General features: G+C 36.0%; 4 protein-coding genes across 6 annotated transcripts; 2 read left to right on the forward strand and 2 right to left on the reverse strand.

The window, feature by feature from the left end:
- Positions 1 to 869: 869 nt before the first annotated feature.
- Positions 870 to 1,942, reverse strand: LOC140980106 (early nodulin-like protein 7). The gene is made up of 2 exons (XM_073445786.1): positions 1,667 to 1,942; positions 870 to 1,246 (listed from the first exon to the last, which is right to left on the reverse strand). Exons 1-2 carry the CDS (start codon positions 1,869 to 1,871, stop codon positions 912 to 914), a joined length of 540 nt encoding a protein of 179 aa, XP_073301887.1. The 5' UTR covers positions 1,872 to 1,942; the 3' UTR covers positions 870 to 911.
- A 2,776-nt stretch (positions 1,943 to 4,718) lies between these two features.
- On the reverse strand, positions 4,719 to 5,942 carry LOC140981517 (GATA transcription factor 9-like). Its single transcript, XM_073447939.1, has 2 exons — positions 5,460 to 5,942; positions 4,719 to 5,369 (listed from the first exon to the last, which is right to left on the reverse strand). The coding sequence occupies exons 1-2, from the start codon at positions 5,757 to 5,759 to the stop codon at positions 4,812 to 4,814; spliced, it is 858 nt and encodes a 285-aa protein (XP_073304040.1). The 5' UTR covers positions 5,760 to 5,942; the 3' UTR covers positions 4,719 to 4,811.
- A 2,135-nt stretch (positions 5,943 to 8,077) lies between these two features.
- On the forward strand, positions 8,078 to 14,776 carry LOC140981329 (homeobox-leucine zipper protein ATHB-15-like). 3 transcript variants are annotated; one of them, XM_073447697.1, is made up of 18 exons: positions 8,083 to 8,871; positions 9,233 to 9,392; positions 9,483 to 9,589; positions 9,857 to 9,947; positions 10,326 to 10,421; positions 10,505 to 10,618; positions 10,701 to 10,784; positions 10,867 to 11,022; positions 11,293 to 11,367; positions 11,493 to 11,599; positions 11,675 to 11,852; positions 11,937 to 12,125; positions 12,216 to 12,296; positions 12,464 to 12,598; positions 12,828 to 13,153; positions 13,706 to 13,811; positions 13,911 to 14,060; positions 14,495 to 14,776. In XM_073447697.1, the coding sequence occupies exons 1-18, from the start codon at positions 8,633 to 8,635 to the stop codon at positions 14,639 to 14,641; spliced, it is 2,541 nt and encodes an 846-aa protein (XP_073303798.1). In that variant the 5' UTR covers positions 8,083 to 8,632; the 3' UTR covers positions 14,642 to 14,776. The 3 variants fall into 3 exon arrangements, with proteins under 3 accessions (XP_073303797.1, XP_073303799.1, XP_073303798.1); XM_073447696.1 differs by having other exon boundaries at positions 8,078 to 8,871; positions 11,675 to 12,125; XM_073447698.1 differs by lacking the exon at positions 12,464 to 12,598 and having other exon boundaries at positions 8,081 to 8,871.
- A 520-nt stretch (positions 14,777 to 15,296) lies between these two features.
- LOC140980756 (uncharacterized) lies at positions 15,297 to 15,848 on the forward strand. Its single transcript, XM_073446801.1, has one exon. It carries the CDS (start codon positions 15,297 to 15,299, stop codon positions 15,846 to 15,848), a length of 552 nt encoding a protein of 183 aa, XP_073302902.1.
- Positions 15,849 to 18,329: the final 2,481 nt, after the last annotated feature.

The raw sequence follows: 18,329 nt of genomic DNA on the forward strand, positions 1-18,329 counted from the left end.
CAACAAGGGCCATTGTACCTTTTATTTCCTCTTATTTGTTCCTTTCCATAAGGTAAGATAATGATTAGGACCATTTCAACCACTCCACAGATCGTGTGTTGTCAGGGGTATGGTGGATAAGAGCCAGGAGAAGGTAGTGACGCAGTTTGATAATTTTCTTGATGATGTTGAACCCCCCAAGTCTGATGAGAGCCAAGTTTGATCTAAACAAGCGTATTATTTTGCAGGTCAGATATACATTCATGAAAGGCGATCCGAAGCCGTCACATTCTCTCATTATCCGTCACATTCAGAACCTGGTTCTGCGTGACACGATCAGGTTGACATGAACCTGAAGAACTTTCATACAAAAATCATTTTCAAACGGCAGTTGCATTACGGCGGCGACATTTTTTTAGAGTTCTTAAGTATGAAATTGATTCAGCAAATAACAAAAGGAGTGTGATCGAAGTTTGAAGTGGTTGGAAAAACTTTAGTTTCTCGTGGAATGTGAAGCTGACTCCCCGCTCAACAAATCGACTGGAAAATTCTGAGATTTTGGCAGTTTTGTTGCTGAGTTAATTTTAAAAAGGGTTCCCGTATTCGGAATTTTTTTATTATTTTCTTTCCGAACTTCCGTAAATTCGCAATATTTTATTTTGAAAGTCTATAAACACATGAATAAACAATTCAAGACAGATTTTAAAAACTACTCGGATCATTCAAAGCCACCCTAGAATTTTCCCATCAAATGAATACAACATAAAAGATTAAAATTCGACAACAAATTAAACCATTGTAAAATCCTACACATAAACAGGAATGAGTAATCCCAAAATAAACATACAATGATAAGAACATAAAAAAACCTGGAGGCTGGAAACACAAAACGAAACTTTTATAAGCCTAAACATAGCACTTATCTTTCAACATTAAATGACAGAAACCGCGACAAAAACAACATAGAAGAAAACGACTTCTGTCACAACTGAGAATGTTCCTGCGCTCGAATATGGCGACGGTGCTGGAGAAGCATCCATGGACGGCAGCCTAGGAGATCTCGGGTTCACTGATATCACTTCTACGATCATTCTTTGCCCGCTTTTGCAGTGATCCGGGTCGGCACTCACGATGTAAAGTGGGCCAGATAGATCCAGATTGATCAGGGTGTGCCCATCATTGAAGACCGAAATTGGACGAGTTGAGTTGCAGTGATAATATCCCCACTTGTCTACTATCTGAACTGTATCGCTCTTGTACTCAAAACCTGTACTCAAGAAACAAAGCGAAACATTTTCTGTAATTACATATTATTTTATTGCAAATATATATTAATGTATCATATATAATTCATCCTATATGAGACATATGGTGCATCCCTGTATTCATTATTGAATTTTTTAAATATCATACACAATGTTGGTAGCAAAGAAACAAGTTATAAATGAGACCATGCATGAATTGTTTATTTACACATGAAGCTACGTATGGCTTTCTGAACTATTCAACGCAAATATTCAGGTATTCGAGCAAGATCACATGAAAAGGTTAAATTTAGAGCATAAATGTTTAGTAGAATTATGTTTCATGCTCAAAAAAATCATGGATTACCCTGTATCATCCATTATTGTTTACTTTGCAGGGAAACAATCGAGAAGATGAAATCATGCATAACATGTTCACTTACGGAGTGAATCTCCGACGTGGAATCTCTTAGTTGCAGCCCATCTGGAGTACATATCAGTTTCATTGGCGGCAGGCTGCCGCCAGCCCTGATCTTCGCCCACTTTGAACTCCTCGGCCGCCGCGGCAGGAGCAGAAGCGACGATAGACAGAACTATCAAAACAGCGAAGGGAAACCCCAAGAAAGTTTCCATTTTGCTAAGCTTCATTGTATCTGAATTCTTTATTTAAAAGTTAAGTAGATAGGTAAAGAGAACCGGAAATTTGATTATGAATTGGGTTCTGATAAGATATATAAGAATGGTACTGGTGAGGAAAGGAAGGAGGGATTTTTTAAAATTCCAGAGTAACCGCCGGAGGAGTGGTGGATCGTGGCGGTTGACGGTAGTTAAATGTCCGAGTCCAGTCGTATTTGCCATTGGGCCACAGATTGTACTGAACAAAGCCCATTTCACCCACCATAAAAATGTGTTATAATTAAATAGACTTCCAAATAAATTTATATAGGACTCAAAACATATTTTATTAATATATTCCATAATTAATATAATATATATATATATATATATGGAAAAATACATTTTTCGTATGTAGGATATATTATGAATTACAATTGAAAAAAATCCTATATATGAATATACTTGTATTTGTTTTATTCTTAATAATATTGCAAGGCTAACTTTAATGTAATCGTTAACACATATCATCTAATGATATTGAGATATGAAAAAAAATTGTTCTCTGTCGAGCATAGGTTAACTCGATTTTGTATGAGCAGCTGATTAACTAAGTTAGCAATAACTATTTAATTTGGCAAATTATTTAGCTAAGTATTGTGAGTATGAACAATACGATGAGGTATGTCTCGCATATTATTGAATCGTCTTGAAATTTTTCAAATTTTTTTAGGGATATAATAATATTTAAACCAACTAGAAATATAAATATTTTATGTGCACTAAATATTAGTATGTGCTCCCGAAACACCATAGTGTGGCGTGTTTTTATCGTTTAACTTATACATTTTTCATTTTTGTTACTATCATCAATCAATTCACAATTTTTATTCAATAACTTGCATGTTTTTTTTTTCAATTTAGTCATTTTCACCAAATTGATGACGTGACATCTTACATCTCACCATTTTCCGATGTCACACAAGCATTTTCCGGTTCCATGTTATCATTCCGATTAAATATTATTAAAATCTGAAACAAAATGTTATTTATTGTACTAAAACTGTAAATTGACTTATAACATAACCAAAATATAATATGTGTAAGTTAGGGAGCCATAAATTTAATTTTGCACGTACACACCATGGCCATACCGCGTTTTTATGTTCTATAATGATGCGATCCGGGTGAAATGGATGAGACGGGTCAGGTGCTCCACCGGATCGGCTATCAAGATAATGAAGGGAATAAGAGCAGTGTGAGATATGACTTTTCCTGTGACCTGCAGACAAGGAGATGAACTCGTGAATGGGCGCCGGAGGGGTGTCCGGCGTGGCCACTCCGATACTTAAGTAAGTGAAGGATTCAAGCAAAAAACCAATGTAATCAAGTGATGGTTGTGATATTAGTGTAAGAGTGTAGGCAAAAAATGAATGAATCCTCAATGCAAAGAGAGAACCTGGTATTTATAGTAGGAGAAGTAATGATGACCTCGTTCTTTGTGCTACCTACTAATTATAGTAGGGCGGCTGATTGTATCCTATATCCTGACATGTTAAATCTTGTACTAGTCACATCCAGACTGTCTGATTTTGTCAACCACCTAGTATTAGAGATAGGACGGCCGCCTACACCCTACCCTACTGGTGTACTCAAGTACGACGCTCATATCGAAGTGGCCCGGGAAGAAAGCTTCCCTGAAGCTTGCATGGGAGCCTGGTCATTCAATATCTCAGGAAGACGTCTTGGTCGTTTCGTAGCGCGGTCTGCTGATGAACCCTTTCCATAAATCTTCCCTGACGAGCTATCCATCCAGTGTCCTGGGTCATCCGAGATCCGGACTCCTCTGTAGACTTACCTATTGCCCCTGATCACCCCTAACCCGGGAATAATCCATATCCCTGACCCGGACACAACCCATGACCCGGGCTATCCCAGGGGTATCATATAATATTGTATGTAATCATTGAGAGTCCTTCGTGGCTCCAATCCGATAGCCACTAAATACCTAGTACAGTTAAAAAAAACAACCATCGACGTCCAGGATAAAAAGAGTGCACCTACTATAATCAACCAAGGAGAAAATCTTTAATTGAAATTAAGTTTCATTCAGAGGTGACAGTCAAATCATGGCATGATCACCAAATAACATGGGACACACATAGTCTAACCAAATATTGAAAAATATTTAAGAGAACACAGAGTGCATGCAAATCAAATAAATGCATGTGCCGCTCCTCTTCCCCACTCCACGTGCATATAGTATGTCAAATTCATGCACTTTCGAGAGCTATATATATATTATGGGCACATGCATTGTACGTACTTGGAAGCGCATTCATCGCATTTAATTTGTTCAAAGTCATATCGCAACCATTCGGAGTTATGTTTGGTATAAAGGGATGGCCTGTTCAATTCAACCAATATACAAATCATCAAAATTATAAATCATTATATTCTATATATCGATTTATCGTTCTATATTGTGATTCGATGTTCAATATCTCTTTGCTGCCCCGATATTTTAATCTGCACATGTTTATAGGTCAATTATTCGCTGTAATCCATGTTAAACTAATAAATATTTATTTTATTTGTTAATTAGCAATTCATTAGAATAACGATATAAATGTTGCCCTCCATGTGCAAATTCCCAAAATTGAAGGAAATTATGGACACCACACCACCTTCGTCGGTGCACAAAGCCCTCGCACGCAATTCAATGATTGCAACTCACCTTCCCGGTGCGTCTATCAGTCCGACTTTGGAGGATGATCGCAAGAGGCGAAACGGGAATCATTGTTGACAAAGATAAATTTTAATGAGTTCTCTTTGTGAATTCTTATTAAATTTTTAAGATAAATGAATAAAATCTTTCACAGAGATGACATTCAAAATCAAAATTGAACTGAGAATAGGCATTCATTGTATTAGTCTCCCTCCAATCATTGCCTTGTATCTGGGCCGTGCACGCTATGACGATGACTGAATCAACAAATCATCACAACCGTCGGATACGTTGTCGACTAATTTATGTTGCTGAAGCTGTATTTGCCTTCGGAGCTCCAAAACTTTCCGGTGCGAATTCGAATGCTCGGAGGAAAGAAAGGTCGGGCTGGCGGCGGGTCGATATTCGGGTACAAGGCGACCCAACTTGAATCTGACTCCACATGCATTACACAAAGTTTTTCGGCCCATTGGGCCTATTCTCCACTGTGGTGTCTTCTCCGATGCACAGTGGAGGCATTTTTTTGCCGTTTTGGGTTCTGAAGGCGGCGACAGATGGAGGAGGCGAGTGGACCAGTCGCGGGGGGCGGCTCTTGAGCGTTTGCTACGTTCTTTGGAGGGGATTATGACGTCGGTGGGGAAAATTAGAGGCGAGTGCTGGGTGGAATTGGAGGAGGAAGAACAGTCGGAGGGGGAGTTTTTCTCGGCGATGGCGGTGAGAGGGATGAACAGGTGGAGGTCTTCGGTTGAGTATGATTCCTCCACGAAATTCGAAAGCCATTCCAGCTCCGCCAAATCATCAGACTGTTGAGATGTATGAGACCAAATTAGTGCCGGCAAAAATGAGAATGAAAGTTAAAAATGCGGCAAATCGAATCAAGACTGTGCACTTACTGGTACACATAGTTCATTTTCAGAGAACTGAGACTCATTGATTCTATCGCTGTCATTAAACTGCCCGTCAACGCCGCCGGAAAGCGTTGAGTTGCAGCTGTCAACCGCCGTAATGGCGGAGGTGTGGCCGGAATTAACCTTTAAACTGTCGGCAAACGCGTTGGTCATCATTTCCTTCTCCTTTGGAAAATCCAGCATATCATCCGCCGTGAAATTAATACCATTATTATAGTTGAACTTAGTGACTGTTTCATCATTCGCCGACGAAAATTCCTTGTAATCTTTGAAAAAATGCTCCATGATATGAATTGGATTTTTCAAAATTTGCTGGTTATAATTTGTAAATTTTTTTGCAGAGCAGCGGTAGAGATGGGAGAAAAATGGTTGGCTTTTGATGACTGAAACGAGGGTTAGAAAGGTAACCCTGCGAGGTATTATATTTTAAAATCACATTCCCCCATGCACATGCAAAGCAGCCCAACTACCGAAGGGATCCCAAGCAAGAAAAATTATCTTTTTTTTTTTTTTTTTTTAAAAAAAGAACAATTATCTTTAAACAGCATGGGAGTAGGGTCAGTATGAAAATCGTGGGCCATGGATACCCTACAAGAAGTGGGCTACTCAAAATGGGCTGGCCCGGACCATCTCAGGATAAGAACACGGTGTGTAGCAATCAGATAAAAAAGCAGGGTTGGAGATCTTGTTCTGAATCTGAGCCTCTCCATGAAAACTATACCCTGAAACAATAAAATATATACATATACATAAAAATTAAATTTTAATAGAAGTACAAAAACCATTTTTAAAAAAATTAAATAAAATAAAAATAGTTAAATACATAATTATTTTACGTAAATCATATTTAAATACAAAATATTGACTCAAGTAACCTGATCTTTCTAATAATTGATATAATATTTGAAAATGGAGATGTTGAAGTAATCATTTTGAATTTAATGAGTTTCACATTTCCAACTAGAAAATCGAAATCAAAATGATGATGTGATGGGAAAGCAGGTTAGGTGGGAATAGGCATGCGTCCGGGACTGCTGTTAGATTGTTCCGCAATCAATATTTATTACTATTATTATTATTATTATTATTATTATATTCTCGTAAATTCTCAATAGTTTGGCTGTAGATTAATGGTGTATTGGTTTTCGAGTTAGTGGCAAATACGAATGTTTGAATACTGATTTGATTATATCTGTCATTACTTTATTGGACGAATTTATCGTACATAATTTGCTCGATATGATTTATAATTATGTGTGATTTGCAGATTATTACCTTAACACATGGGTTTATCCGGTGTCCAAAAAAAAAATAAGAATTTTCGATTTCATCGTACTAAAAAAAACCGGTTATAGATTATGGAGTCCGAAGTGAAGATCATTCTTTATCAAGATTAATCGAACAAAACTTGAATATTTAAGTCTTATTACTTAAAATAAGTAGGTCTCTTGTTAGACGGTCTCACAAATCTTTATTTGTGAGACGGGTCAAACATATCGATATTCACAATAAAAAGTAATACTCTTAACATAAAAAATAATATTTTTTTATGGATAACCCAAATAAAAGATCTGTCTCACAAAACAAGATCCGTAAGACCGTCTCACTCAAATTTTTGCATATATTTTACTATTGATAAACTCTACAATTATTTTTGATTTCATAATTTTACTTTTTGCTCATCCTATCCAGTTTTTTGGAAATATGTTTTTAAGTAATATTCGGATACAATTTTTTTTTTAAATTGAATCTCATGAAATTTTCCATTACAATTGCTCTTTTTTTTTTTGGGTTTATATAACTATGTTTCTTTAATAAAAAATGTACTAAAATAAGAAACATTAAATATTAGAAAATAGAAAAGGCAAAAATGTTTTGTGAAAATATGTAATAGTAATTAATAGAAGCGAGGAGGCGCGTGCAAAAATCTCATGATGAAGTTATGTGCAAATGCCATTCCCCACAGGTCTTCTCGATTCCCTTGTCGCCCTTTTCCCCTCAAAATATCGCTATTTTCGTAACAAAAGTTACATGCCAAGCGAGGGGAATTTAGAAATATATGTAATTCTGAAGGTTATTTATAATTATTTTCCTACCAAAAAATATACTACTCCTAGTACCAAAATTATAGCCAGTAAACGACATAATTATATTATTGATAATATGAGTATCGTGTATGTAATAACAAAATCAAATCGAAGCATTACATGTATAGTAGCGAACGAAAGAGTATCTGAAAACACACCAGATATCCACTTGATTGTATAGTGATATGTATATTTACGTACAAACGGATGCATGCATGTTATTTGTTAACTTAAATAATTCGATTATGAGCACAAATTTCAGAATATTATGTTAAAAATTATTAAAACATGATAGAGAATTCGAATAGGGAAAAACAAACAAATTTATCATTGGATTCAATAACCTGTAAATTATGAATAGAATTGTATAGTTTAAATATGTTCGATCAGTTTCCAAAGCAAAAAATAAAACAAGCGAGCCAGTGAAAACGGGGACTAGTATACGATTCGTGGTCCGAATACAAAGGGGTGGTCCCAGAATTCTCTAATTTCCCTTTTCCTTGATGTCTTTACCAACAACTTTTTCAGATTATTTACATCTCCCGAGGGGCCAAGGTCCATTTTCATCAGGTTTTATGCATGTAAGTATCTGTAAATATTACACACGTATATCTGTATGTGTACGCGTATACATGCACGTGTCGTATTTCTTGGAGTGAACAAAAGCTTTTGATATTTGAGAAAGTGGAAAAAGATTCTTGGGAGGAGACGAGATGTTACCAGTGGCTAGTTCCCTTCGTTTGGATTCAAGCTGCGAGGCTCAAAGCTCCGATCTTTGGATGAATTTCTTGGTTGGGCACTAAATTGGCTGTTATTATGAAGAAAATTTTGTGGGATTGGAGGCATGTTTGATGGAAACAAATAATGATGTGAAAAATGATGTAAAATGTTTGGGTGAATTTCTTGGCTGAGCACTGAAGTGTTTTCTGTTTTTGACCGTGATTTTTTTAAAATAAATTATAATAGCCCGAAGTTTTGAACATTTGGGATTAGGCTTGAAGATTTGGAAGTTTAGAGGGTGTGTAGCGTTGTTTTAAGTTTCTTACATTAAATTAACGTTGTACGTGAAAGATGGCTATGTATTGTAAAGATGGTAACACGGTGTCTCGAGCAGTGTCATCGGCTGCATCCGTGGGCGTAGACAATGGGAAATATGTCCGGTACACACCTGAGCAGGTTGAAGTCCTGGAGAAGTTGTATCAGGAGTGTCCAAAGCCAAGTTCAATGCGCCGGCAGCAGGTGATTAGAGAATTCCCCATTTTATCGGACATTGAGACTAAGCAAATCAAGGTCTGGTTCCAGAACAGAAGGTAGTTTTCTGATTATCAATTCTGCTTGTATTTTATTTCATTTTTTTTTTTTATAAAATATGAAACATAAGAGTCCTTAGATGGGAACATTATAGTCCGAGTTTAATAATTGGTATATTCTATATTGTTGGTTTTTACTTGGGATTTTTGTATATATGGTTCTGATTCATGATCGGTTTGATTGTTCTGACTCGAACCCATGATTTATATCCAGGATTGATCACAATATTCAGGAAGTTACTATATATTTGAAGATTTTTGTGTTATGGCGCCTGTCCTTTTGATCAAATAATTAATGACTTAATTAAAAGTGTGATGAGTTCTACGGGCTGGAAGTTATAATATGGTGTTGAAAATGCAGATGTAGAGATAAGCAAAGAAAAGAGGCCTCGAGGCTTCAATCCGTGAATAGTAAACTCACAGCCATGAATAAGCTTTTAATGGAGGAGAATGATAGGCTGCAGAAACAAGTGTCCCAATTGGTGTATGAGAACAGTTATTTTCGCCAACATACCCCCAGCGTGAGAGTCTTGTATCTTCTTGTTTCACTATTGAAATTTAGGGGTTAAAAATGAAGTAACAAATCAGGTTTGATTGTATTCCTATCGCAGAATGGGCTTATGATGAAAGGCACCGGCTGTGAATCTGTGGTATTGATTGGTCAAAAACATCACTCGGTGCCTCAGCGTCCACCAAGGGATGCAACAAGTCCTGCAGGGTGAGTATTGGTAGGAGGGTACCTAGCAAGAGTGAGCAGGGTAGTTACTCGAATGTGAAAAAAGGGAGAGTCCTTAATTTTTTTGCCAGCCTTTCAATACATTAGGTGTCCACCAGTGAGTAGAGTTATGGTTGTTGGTCATTTTCTTGATGTAAGGTTGGGGGGGGGGGGGTGCATATTTGTTGTTCCACCATGTGATTCAATTTGTTTTTTGTGTGTGGGGGAGGCTTATGGAAACTTATTCGGTTTTATGATATTCTTCCCCAGGCTTTTGTCCATTGCAGAAGAGACTTTAACAGAGTTTCTTTCAAAGGCCACTGGAACTGCTGTTGAGTGGGTTCAAATGCCTGGAATGAAGGTAAAATGCGTATTAAATTCGTTAAATTTTAAGTATTCGTACATGTGGGGACAGTTCTCGGGTAAAATACGTAAGACACCGATATGCATTATTATTACCCATATTTGTCGACATATTCAATGATGATTATTTAGTCGTTCATGTCAGAAGATACGATATATATAATGGTCCTCCATGCTCTTTAAAGTATGATCAGTGAGATTACCTTATAGTTTTGATAAAAAAATATTATATAAAACAATGGCCTTGATCAAGATTCTTGCGGTAGTTGGGGATAAACGTTTTTACATGATAATGGATATGGATGGACTCTTTACCATGTTTTGTGGTTATTTGAACTGATATTACCCTTTTTCCATTGCCCTAAATTTGGAATAGCCTGGTCCGGATTCCATTGGAATCATCTCTATTTCTCATGGTTGCACTGGCGTGGCAGCAAGAGCTTGTGGCCTGGTTGGTCTAGAGCCCAACAGGGTTAGTTTCCTTCATTCTTGCTCTCGCCTTGTGATTTTTCTTAGGTTTTAGTGATCAAAATTAAACGGTGAGGTCTGTTGTAGGTTGCAGAAATGCTAAAGGATCGACCTTCATGGTTTCGCGATTGCCGAGCTGTGGATGTGCTCAATGTGCTACCTACTGCCAGTGGCGGGACCATAGAAATTTTATACATGCAGGTTGGTGTATGTTAACATCAACACATTATTTTATTTTTGGTTATAATTTGTAAATCCACTTGTGAGATCATTGAAATTTTAGCTGTACGCGCCAACTACTTTGGCGCAAGGTCGTGATTTTTGGTTGCTGCGGTATACTTCGGTCTTGGATGATGGCAGCCTAGTGGTAGGCAACCTTCTTTAGCTCATAATTTTAGTGGTCTTTTTCTCATTTTCAAAGTCTACTATAAGTTTTGGAGCAATTTCAGGTCTGTGAAAGATCACTTAGCGATACTCAGAATGGATCAGGCATGCCACCTGTGCTGAACTTTGTGAGAGCAGAAATGTTGCCTAGTGGTTACCTTATTAGACCTTGTGAGGGTGGAGGGTCGATTATCCACATTGTAGACCACATGAATTTGGAGGTACTTTTGTTTGTCATTGATGACTTTGTATAGCCTCATGTTATGATGCTTTTCTTTCCGACTTGTTAATTTTCATTAGCAGAATTATATTTTTCATTTTATTGTTGAAATGTGTATGAAGAAGTGTCTGATGTTGTGAGCAACATTGCCGTGTAAATTTCTAAATCTGTGGACAATGGGACTGTATCAACTGTTTCAATTAGTGAACTGATAGTTGGAGAAATTGCTTTATACTGCACTTGCTTGTTTTTTATATTTTTTCTTGGCTAGGCATCCAGTGTTCCCGAGGTTTTGCGCCCACTTTATGAATCTTCGACTATGCTTGCTCAAAAGACCACGATGGCTGTAAGAGACTCAAGCTACTTTCTTGAATGCTCTATAACTCTTGAATCACAAAATGGAGGGCCTGGAGTCTTTTCTTTCAATTTTGACGTGTTTTGCCTTTCTTTCTTCTTTATCAACCAATGCAGGCTCTTCGTCAGCTTAGGCAGATATCTCAAGATATTTCACAGGCCAGCATAACCAACTGGGGAAGACGGCCACCAGCTCTACGGGCACTTACCCATCAGCTCAGCAGGTTGGTTACCATTTTACACCCTGTCTTTAGTTCTATGTGTCATTCCTTACATTAAATATACGCAATCATTTATAGGGGATTCAATGAAGCTCTTAACGGATTCAGTGATGAAGGATGGACGTCTATAGGCAATGATGGTGTGGATGATGTTACTATTCTTGTCAACTCTAATCCCGAAAAATTTATGGGCTCAAATGGATGTACATCCATTCGTGATGCTGTCTTATGTGCCAAAGCATCTATGCTTTTACAGGTATGTTCACCACGTGTTTGTTTCCATTTGGGTTTTTTTTCTCAATTTCTTGATCTCATTCAATTCGTCCTTTTCTCGATGCAGAATGTGCCTCCTGCCTTACTATTAAGATTTTTACGAGAGCACAGGTCCGAATGGGCTGACAACAGCATTGATGCTTATGCAGCCACTTCTGTCACAATCGGTCCCTGTGCTTATTTAGGACAGCCTGGAATTGGTAATTTTGGGGGTCATGTTATCCTCCCTTTGGCTCAAACCATTGAGAATGAAGAGGCAAGTGCATTGAATTTCTTGGTAGTGTAACATGATATCGGCCTTCGCAGACTGTGTTGTGACTTTCACGCATTTCCCATTTTGTAATAGCTGCTGGAAGTAATTAAGCTCGAAAGTGTTGGTTATTCTCTGGATGTTGCAGTGATGCCGAGAGATGTGTTCCTGTTGCAGGTAATTGTTTCCTTCCCTGTTTGTTAAATTTCTCGCAAAGGGTAGTCATAGTTTTCATGTTTTCTTTTTACAATTTGAGTATTATAAAAAGAGTTGCCAACTATCTTCCTGCGTTTACATTCTGAAATCAAGAAGTTTTCAATACATTTGATTTTGGAATTTGGCAGCTCTGTAGCGGGACGGATGAGAATGCTGTTGGCACATGTTCTGAACTCATATTTGCCCCTATCGATCCATCTTTTGCTGACAATGCTCCTCTTCTGCTCTCTGGTTTCCGTATCATTCCACTTGATTGTGGCAAGGTGAATGTTCACACACGACTTTTCTCTTTTCTTGAGCAGAAATATGTCTAAGAGGACTAAATGCCTAGTGTAAGATGCTGATAATAGCCATCAGTAGATTTATTGATTGTAAAAGTCCTATTACTATAAGTTCCCACTTGATTTATCCTTGATTAACTCTTTCACGTAGTATCATCAACTGATACTCGGCTTCAATGATGATCTGATACTTGGCTTCAATTCTAAGTAGGAGTTGTCCAGCCCAAATCGCACAATGGATCTGGCATCCGTTCTTGAGACTGGCGCAGTAGGCAACAAGCCTTCAAAAGACCTTGATCTTAGTAGTGGTTCTTCTAGATCTGTTGTCTCTATTGCATTTGAATTTGCATTTGAAAGTCACATGCAAGATAATGTTGCATCAATGGCTCGACAGTATTTACGTAACATTATATCATCTGTTCAAAGGGTTGCATTGGCTCTCTCGCCATCACATCTAGGTTCTCATGCTGGCCTTCGATCACCGCTTGGAACTCCTGAAGCACATACTCTTGCTCTTTGGATTGCCCGAAGTTACAGGTGCTCTATTTAGTGCTTGAATGTCATATATCTAAAGATTTTATGTATGAATTTTATGAGATATGCAACTTTACTGTGATACGTATATAACTGTTACATGTCCCAAAAGGTCGAGTGACCAGTAAACTTAGCTCTCCGATTTAATAGTCTAGTATTTTGGATGTAGGATCTACTCTCATACTTATGTGATAACAATAAATACATTAGATAATAATAAGAAGACCTTATTTGGAAGTCTTAGTAGAAAAGCACTTTTTAGAAATCGGAAAATGTGGAATTCTAGCCTTCCGTTTTAGATTTGCTGAAAAAAAAAAATTAAAAACTTTTTACTATTATACTTGCATATAAAAATCAAGACTACTTGTTCTTTTATGGACATTATTTTAAAGCCCAGCCTACTTTAGGTGTTTTTTTTAAGTCGTGGATTCTGTATCAAAGTGGTCTAATCATGCTATTATAATTAACATATTCATGGATAAAAATATCTGCATACAATTATGTTGTATTTTTATTGTAATTGTTTAGCTCACCCCCGTTTCATTATCTTGTTAGAAACTATATGGGAGCTGAGCTGCTCAAATTTACCGGTGAAGGTAACAACTTTGTTCTCAAAGATCTTTGGCATTACTCGGATGCCATTATGTGCTGCTCAGTGCAGGTAACCCCTTTTTCACATCCAGTCTCATAATATATATAAAGAGCACAGCATATGTTTTGATTGATCTTATTTAAGCATGGAACTTCTAAACTTTTGCAGGCGTTGCCTGTTTTTACTTTTTCGAACCAAGCCGGTCTTGACATGCTTGAGACGACATTGGTTGCGCTTCCAGACATACCTTTGGAAAAGTTATTTGATGATCGTGGAAGGAAAAATCTCTGCTCCCAGTTTCCGCAGATAATGAATCAGGTTAGGGAATTCCCATACTTGGAACTAAAATTTAACAGATTCATATCCTTGCTTGTGTTAGTTATTATTGGCTAATGAAATCATTTGATTGAACTAAAATTTAATAGATTCATCCTTGCTTGCGTTAGTACATGCAAATGTCAAGAAAATTGTGAACAAGGTCGACTGAGGTCTGTTGCCTTCTTTTCTCTCCATTGCACACAATCTAATGGTAATGACACGAAACCGTGATCTCAGCAACTAAGAATAATGATGAATGAACGAAGTCAGCCAGAATAATGTATTTCTGTGATCTCATGCTCGTAAAACCCTGAATCTTCAGTACATCATTCTTTTCCCCGTGAAAGCTATATATTTTTGGTGTTCTGATAGAGTTTGCCTCGCGACTTAATTTGAAGCTGACGTTCTTTCCACTCTGACAACATTATGAACAGGGTGTTGCATCTCTTCAAAGTGGCATATGTCTGTCGAGCATGGGACGGCCGATCTCGTACGAGCGAGCGGTGGCTTGGAAGGTCTTGAATGAAGATGATAATGTCCACTGCCTCTGCTTCATGTTCGTCAACTGGTCTTTTGTTTGATTTTACTATCTTAACTACTGAAATAGTTTCTCAACTGACTCCGTTTGTGGCTAAACTCCTATGTTTGATCATGCTTCTGAAATTAGACAGTCGTGATTAACTAATTAATGATGCTTTTGGGATGTGAGTTACTATGTTTTCCATAGCTTAAAGTGAAACCAAAAGAGTTTTAATTAACATCCCAATATTCTTTTCTCGCATAATAATTCTTTTTTAACAAAAAAAAAAAAAAAAGAAAAGAAATCAAAGCCCCTGTTTCTTAAATATTTTATTTACTATATAATAATACATGGTCTGATCAAAATCTATAATTGTGGCCTTTAGATATAATGAACGTTTGAAATACATATATAAATGCAACTTTAACAGGTTTGCATTGCCATCTTATACGTACAGCTTAATGAGTAAGCAAAGCTTTAGGCACGAATTTTCCGAGTACCAACGGCTCTAAAGTGTAAAGTGAAAGTGACCTTAATTATTTCAGTTGTTCAAGATTTATAATTATTATTTGATAAAGGTCACTTTAGTTAAAGTACCATCTCAAATGCTCGTCTAAAAGGCCCTTTAAATACCCCGTTCATAAGACACCAAACTTCGTCTCAAAAATCAAAACCACCGAATTACACACATCCCAACAAAATTTCATAAAAAAGCTATGGAGCAAAATCTACCAATTATAGCAAAGAAAGTCTGGAGCATAGTCCGAGTCCTATATTTCATGCTACGTAAAGGCATATCCAAGGGAAAATTGTTTTCAGATCTCAACATGATGATTCAACGTGGCAAGATCGCCGGAAAAGCTGCCATACACAACCTCATGTTCCACCACCACCTTGTTGCCGCCTCCTACTCCGGCCGCCGCTTCCACGATGCTGGTGGCAACCTCGAGTATGAGTTCAGCTGCAGCAACAGCCCAGCTTACCCTACATTCCACCTCCCAAGCTTTATTATCAACAAGCGAAAACACTCACACGTTCAGCCACCCATCGATGGCGAGTTACTGGCGTCGGCTCTGGAGATGATCAGCGCGGCGTCGTCACCGGCTTTGCCTGGATTTGGGCCGAGCCCGATGGTAAGGCAACTGAGGATAACTGACTCTCCATTTCCATTGAGTGATGCGAGGATTGATGAAGATAAGCGTGTGGATGAAGCCGCAGAAGAGTTTATTATGAAGTTTTATAAAGATTTGAAGAGGCAAAGTGCATGAATCAATTACTCTTGAAATAAACATTGTTGGTTTTGGATTTAAAAAAAAAAATAAATTCCTGAAGATAATTGTTTTGGACGCGTCGCCAAAATTTTATGCACGTTTGCATGTACTAATAATTAATGAAAATGGATAAAAAATAATGGTTTGTTTCTATTGGTTTCAGTCTCTTACTCTCTTTTATTGAAGTTGATCATTATATTTTTATTTATTCATATGCTTATTTATTATAAATGTATTAATGGAACAACCATAATTATAAATTATAAGTTTACTGTTCTAAATATTGTAAGGCAAAATCATTTATCGAAGAGGTGGTGGATGTTATAATGAGTACGTAGAATGTGGATCCCATGTTTTTTGAAGAGGCGGTTTTAACTTAAATTTACTGTATATTAATGAAAAACTATTATTTCCAATTTACGTATATGTTTCAGACCAATTGAGGAATTATACGCATAATCTGTTAATTTTGAGATTTCTCCTGGACAACTAATTCTCCCAAAAAGCTGAATCTTATTCAAGGGTTAAACTTTTTAATTTGCAGAAAATGCACTAAGGAAAAAAGAAAGAAAGATCCAAAAGTTTAGGTAAACTGGTATGGTCATGAAAGTGTGAAAAATCAGGAATTTCTTGGGCGCTTGTTGCTTTTAAGCTTGCTTTTCATTCTTTATTAGACCCCATTAGGCTGTCATTTCTTGGTATATTTCCTTTATGATTTGTGGCTTTTGAGAGAGCAACATTTGCATATTTTTTTAAAAAAATTTAAATCGATCGATTAAACTTAATTATGTTTGCATATCCTGGTGGGAGCTGCTGAATATATATGGGAAATTAACCTAGCTTTTACCATTTTTTTTAAACCAAAATCACTCTTGCATAATCAATATCTCGTCAGTTTTTGAATTTCAATTATATTAAACATACATAAATCTTGGTTTAAGAACATACACAACTGATTTTTTTAAGTCAAACGTCAATAATAATAATAATAATAAATTTTTTTTTTTTTTGTGATGACAGACAAGTAAGCTTTTCCTTTCAGAATTTACATATATAATTTTTTTCTCTTTCAAAGTATATATTTTATGTAGGTAAGGAGACCTCTGTATCAGCTAGCCTCAGGTGATGTAATATGGATGACCTGAGCTAAACACTTGTTTTGCCAATCCATTAGCACAGTCTAAAAAACTATGAGCTTTGATTTATAAGAGTACTTTTAAAGTGGTAGTGAAAGTGCTAATTAACCTAAAAATCACGCTTTTTAAAACAATTAAAGAGCTTCGTTATTATTATTATTATTTTTTTCAAATCTTTCTTTGATTAAAATAAAAAGACATGAAACTTGGAAGAAAAAGGCAATTAAAGTGGGGAAAGTGACACCAAAAAAAAAGTGGGTAAAGTGTGGTGTGGGGTTTAATGGTCAATTATTGAACTCTTAGAATGAACAAATCAAAAGTGTCTTCTAAATAATTATTTTATGCTAGTAACTTGTCATGTATTTTAATTTTTTAATTGAAAATATATGTAATTATTTTGTTATAATTTTTAACTTACTGTTTGGATAACATGCATTTTGTCTAACAAAAATGATGAATGTAATTATTGTATTTATAATTTGTTTAGAATGTGTGTAAATTTTGAATGCTTTTATAAATGATTTAGCAATTATATTAAATATACGTGTGTGTGTTTTTTTGTGGGATGATGATAATATTGTCATTTGTAAGATAATTTGTTTAGTCGGATAAGGGTAGTATCGTCATTTTAAAAAATGATTATACCAAGAGACGAAGTTAGTTAGTATTAGTGATAAATTCTTTATATGATACTAGTGCACCGACGCACGCATCCCGTGCTTTTATAATAATTTTTATAATTTATTTTATTTATATTTAAATGAGAATCAAAATATAATTATAAGAAATAGTGAGGGAAAACACTGTAATTTTGATATATAAATTAAAAAATAAATTGAAAAATAAAAGAATAAAAAAATGATTTCAGTAAGAATTGAACCTATAACCTAAACTCAAAGAAACAATGACTCTATATGCTGAACTACATATAACTTACATTAAAATTTTAATATTTTATTAATATATATAATTATTAAAACAGACCATGACACCAAAGTTAGTTACTTTAAGTGTCTCAACCTTAATATAATAGTATAAATTAACGACGAAACACACAAGATGTGTCGTAAAATAAATTATTTTTAGTACGTAGAATGAAGTAGGTCTACATATAGTTGCAAATGGAGAAGTTTTGTTATATTTGTGAAATAATATTTTGATAAAAATGATAATTAAAGATTTAGTGGTTGCTAAATTTGAAAAAGATAATGAATTTTTAAAAATTGAGGAAGATATAAGGAATAAAGAAATGTGAATAATATGGACTAGAAGAAGTTGATAAACTGTTTTTGTAATTTTTAATTGAAATTGATAATGAATTCAATCAGATAGTGGAGACGGT

The sequence above is a fragment of the Primulina huaijiensis genome, chromosome 7 (assembly GCF_012295235.1).
Source record: "Primulina huaijiensis isolate GDHJ02 chromosome 7, ASM1229523v2, whole genome shotgun sequence".
Classification (NCBI taxonomy): Eukaryota; Viridiplantae; Streptophyta; class Magnoliopsida; order Lamiales; family Gesneriaceae; genus Primulina; species Primulina huaijiensis.

What these genes read in the sequence shown, in the direction of transcription:
- LOC140980106 (XM_073445786.1), bottom strand. Translation starts at nt 1,871, where the DNA reads ATGAAGCTTAGCAAAATGGAAACTTTCTTGGGGTTTCCCTTCGCTGTT. An exon ending in CCACGTCGGAGATTCACTCC is followed by an intron (nt 1,247 to 1,666) that starts GTAAGTGAACAT and finishes TCTTGAGTACAG; the next exon opens with GTTTTGAGTACAAGAGCGAT.
- LOC140981517 (XM_073447939.1), bottom strand. Translation starts at nt 5,759, where the DNA reads ATGGAGCATTTTTTCAAAGATTACAAGGAATTTTCGTCGGCGAATGAT. An exon ending in AAAATGAACTATGTGTACCA is followed by an intron (nt 5,370 to 5,459) that starts GTAAGTGCACAG and finishes ACATCTCAACAG; the next exon opens with TCTGATGATTTGGCGGAGCT.
- LOC140981329 (XM_073447696.1), top strand. Translation starts at nt 8,633, where the DNA reads ATGGCTATGTATTGTAAAGATGGTAACACGGTGTCTCGAGCAGTGTCA. An exon ending in TTGGTCTAGAGCCCAACAGG is followed by an intron (nt 10,422 to 10,504) that starts GTTAGTTTCCTT and finishes GGTCTGTTGTAG; the next exon opens with GTTGCAGAAATGCTAAAGGA. An exon ending in TGGATTGCCCGAAGTTACAG is followed by an intron (nt 13,154 to 13,705) that starts GTGCTCTATTTA and finishes TTATCTTGTTAG; the next exon opens with AAACTATATGGGAGCTGAGC.
- LOC140980756 (XM_073446801.1), top strand. Translation starts at nt 15,297, where the DNA reads ATGGAGCAAAATCTACCAATTATAGCAAAGAAAGTCTGGAGCATAGTC.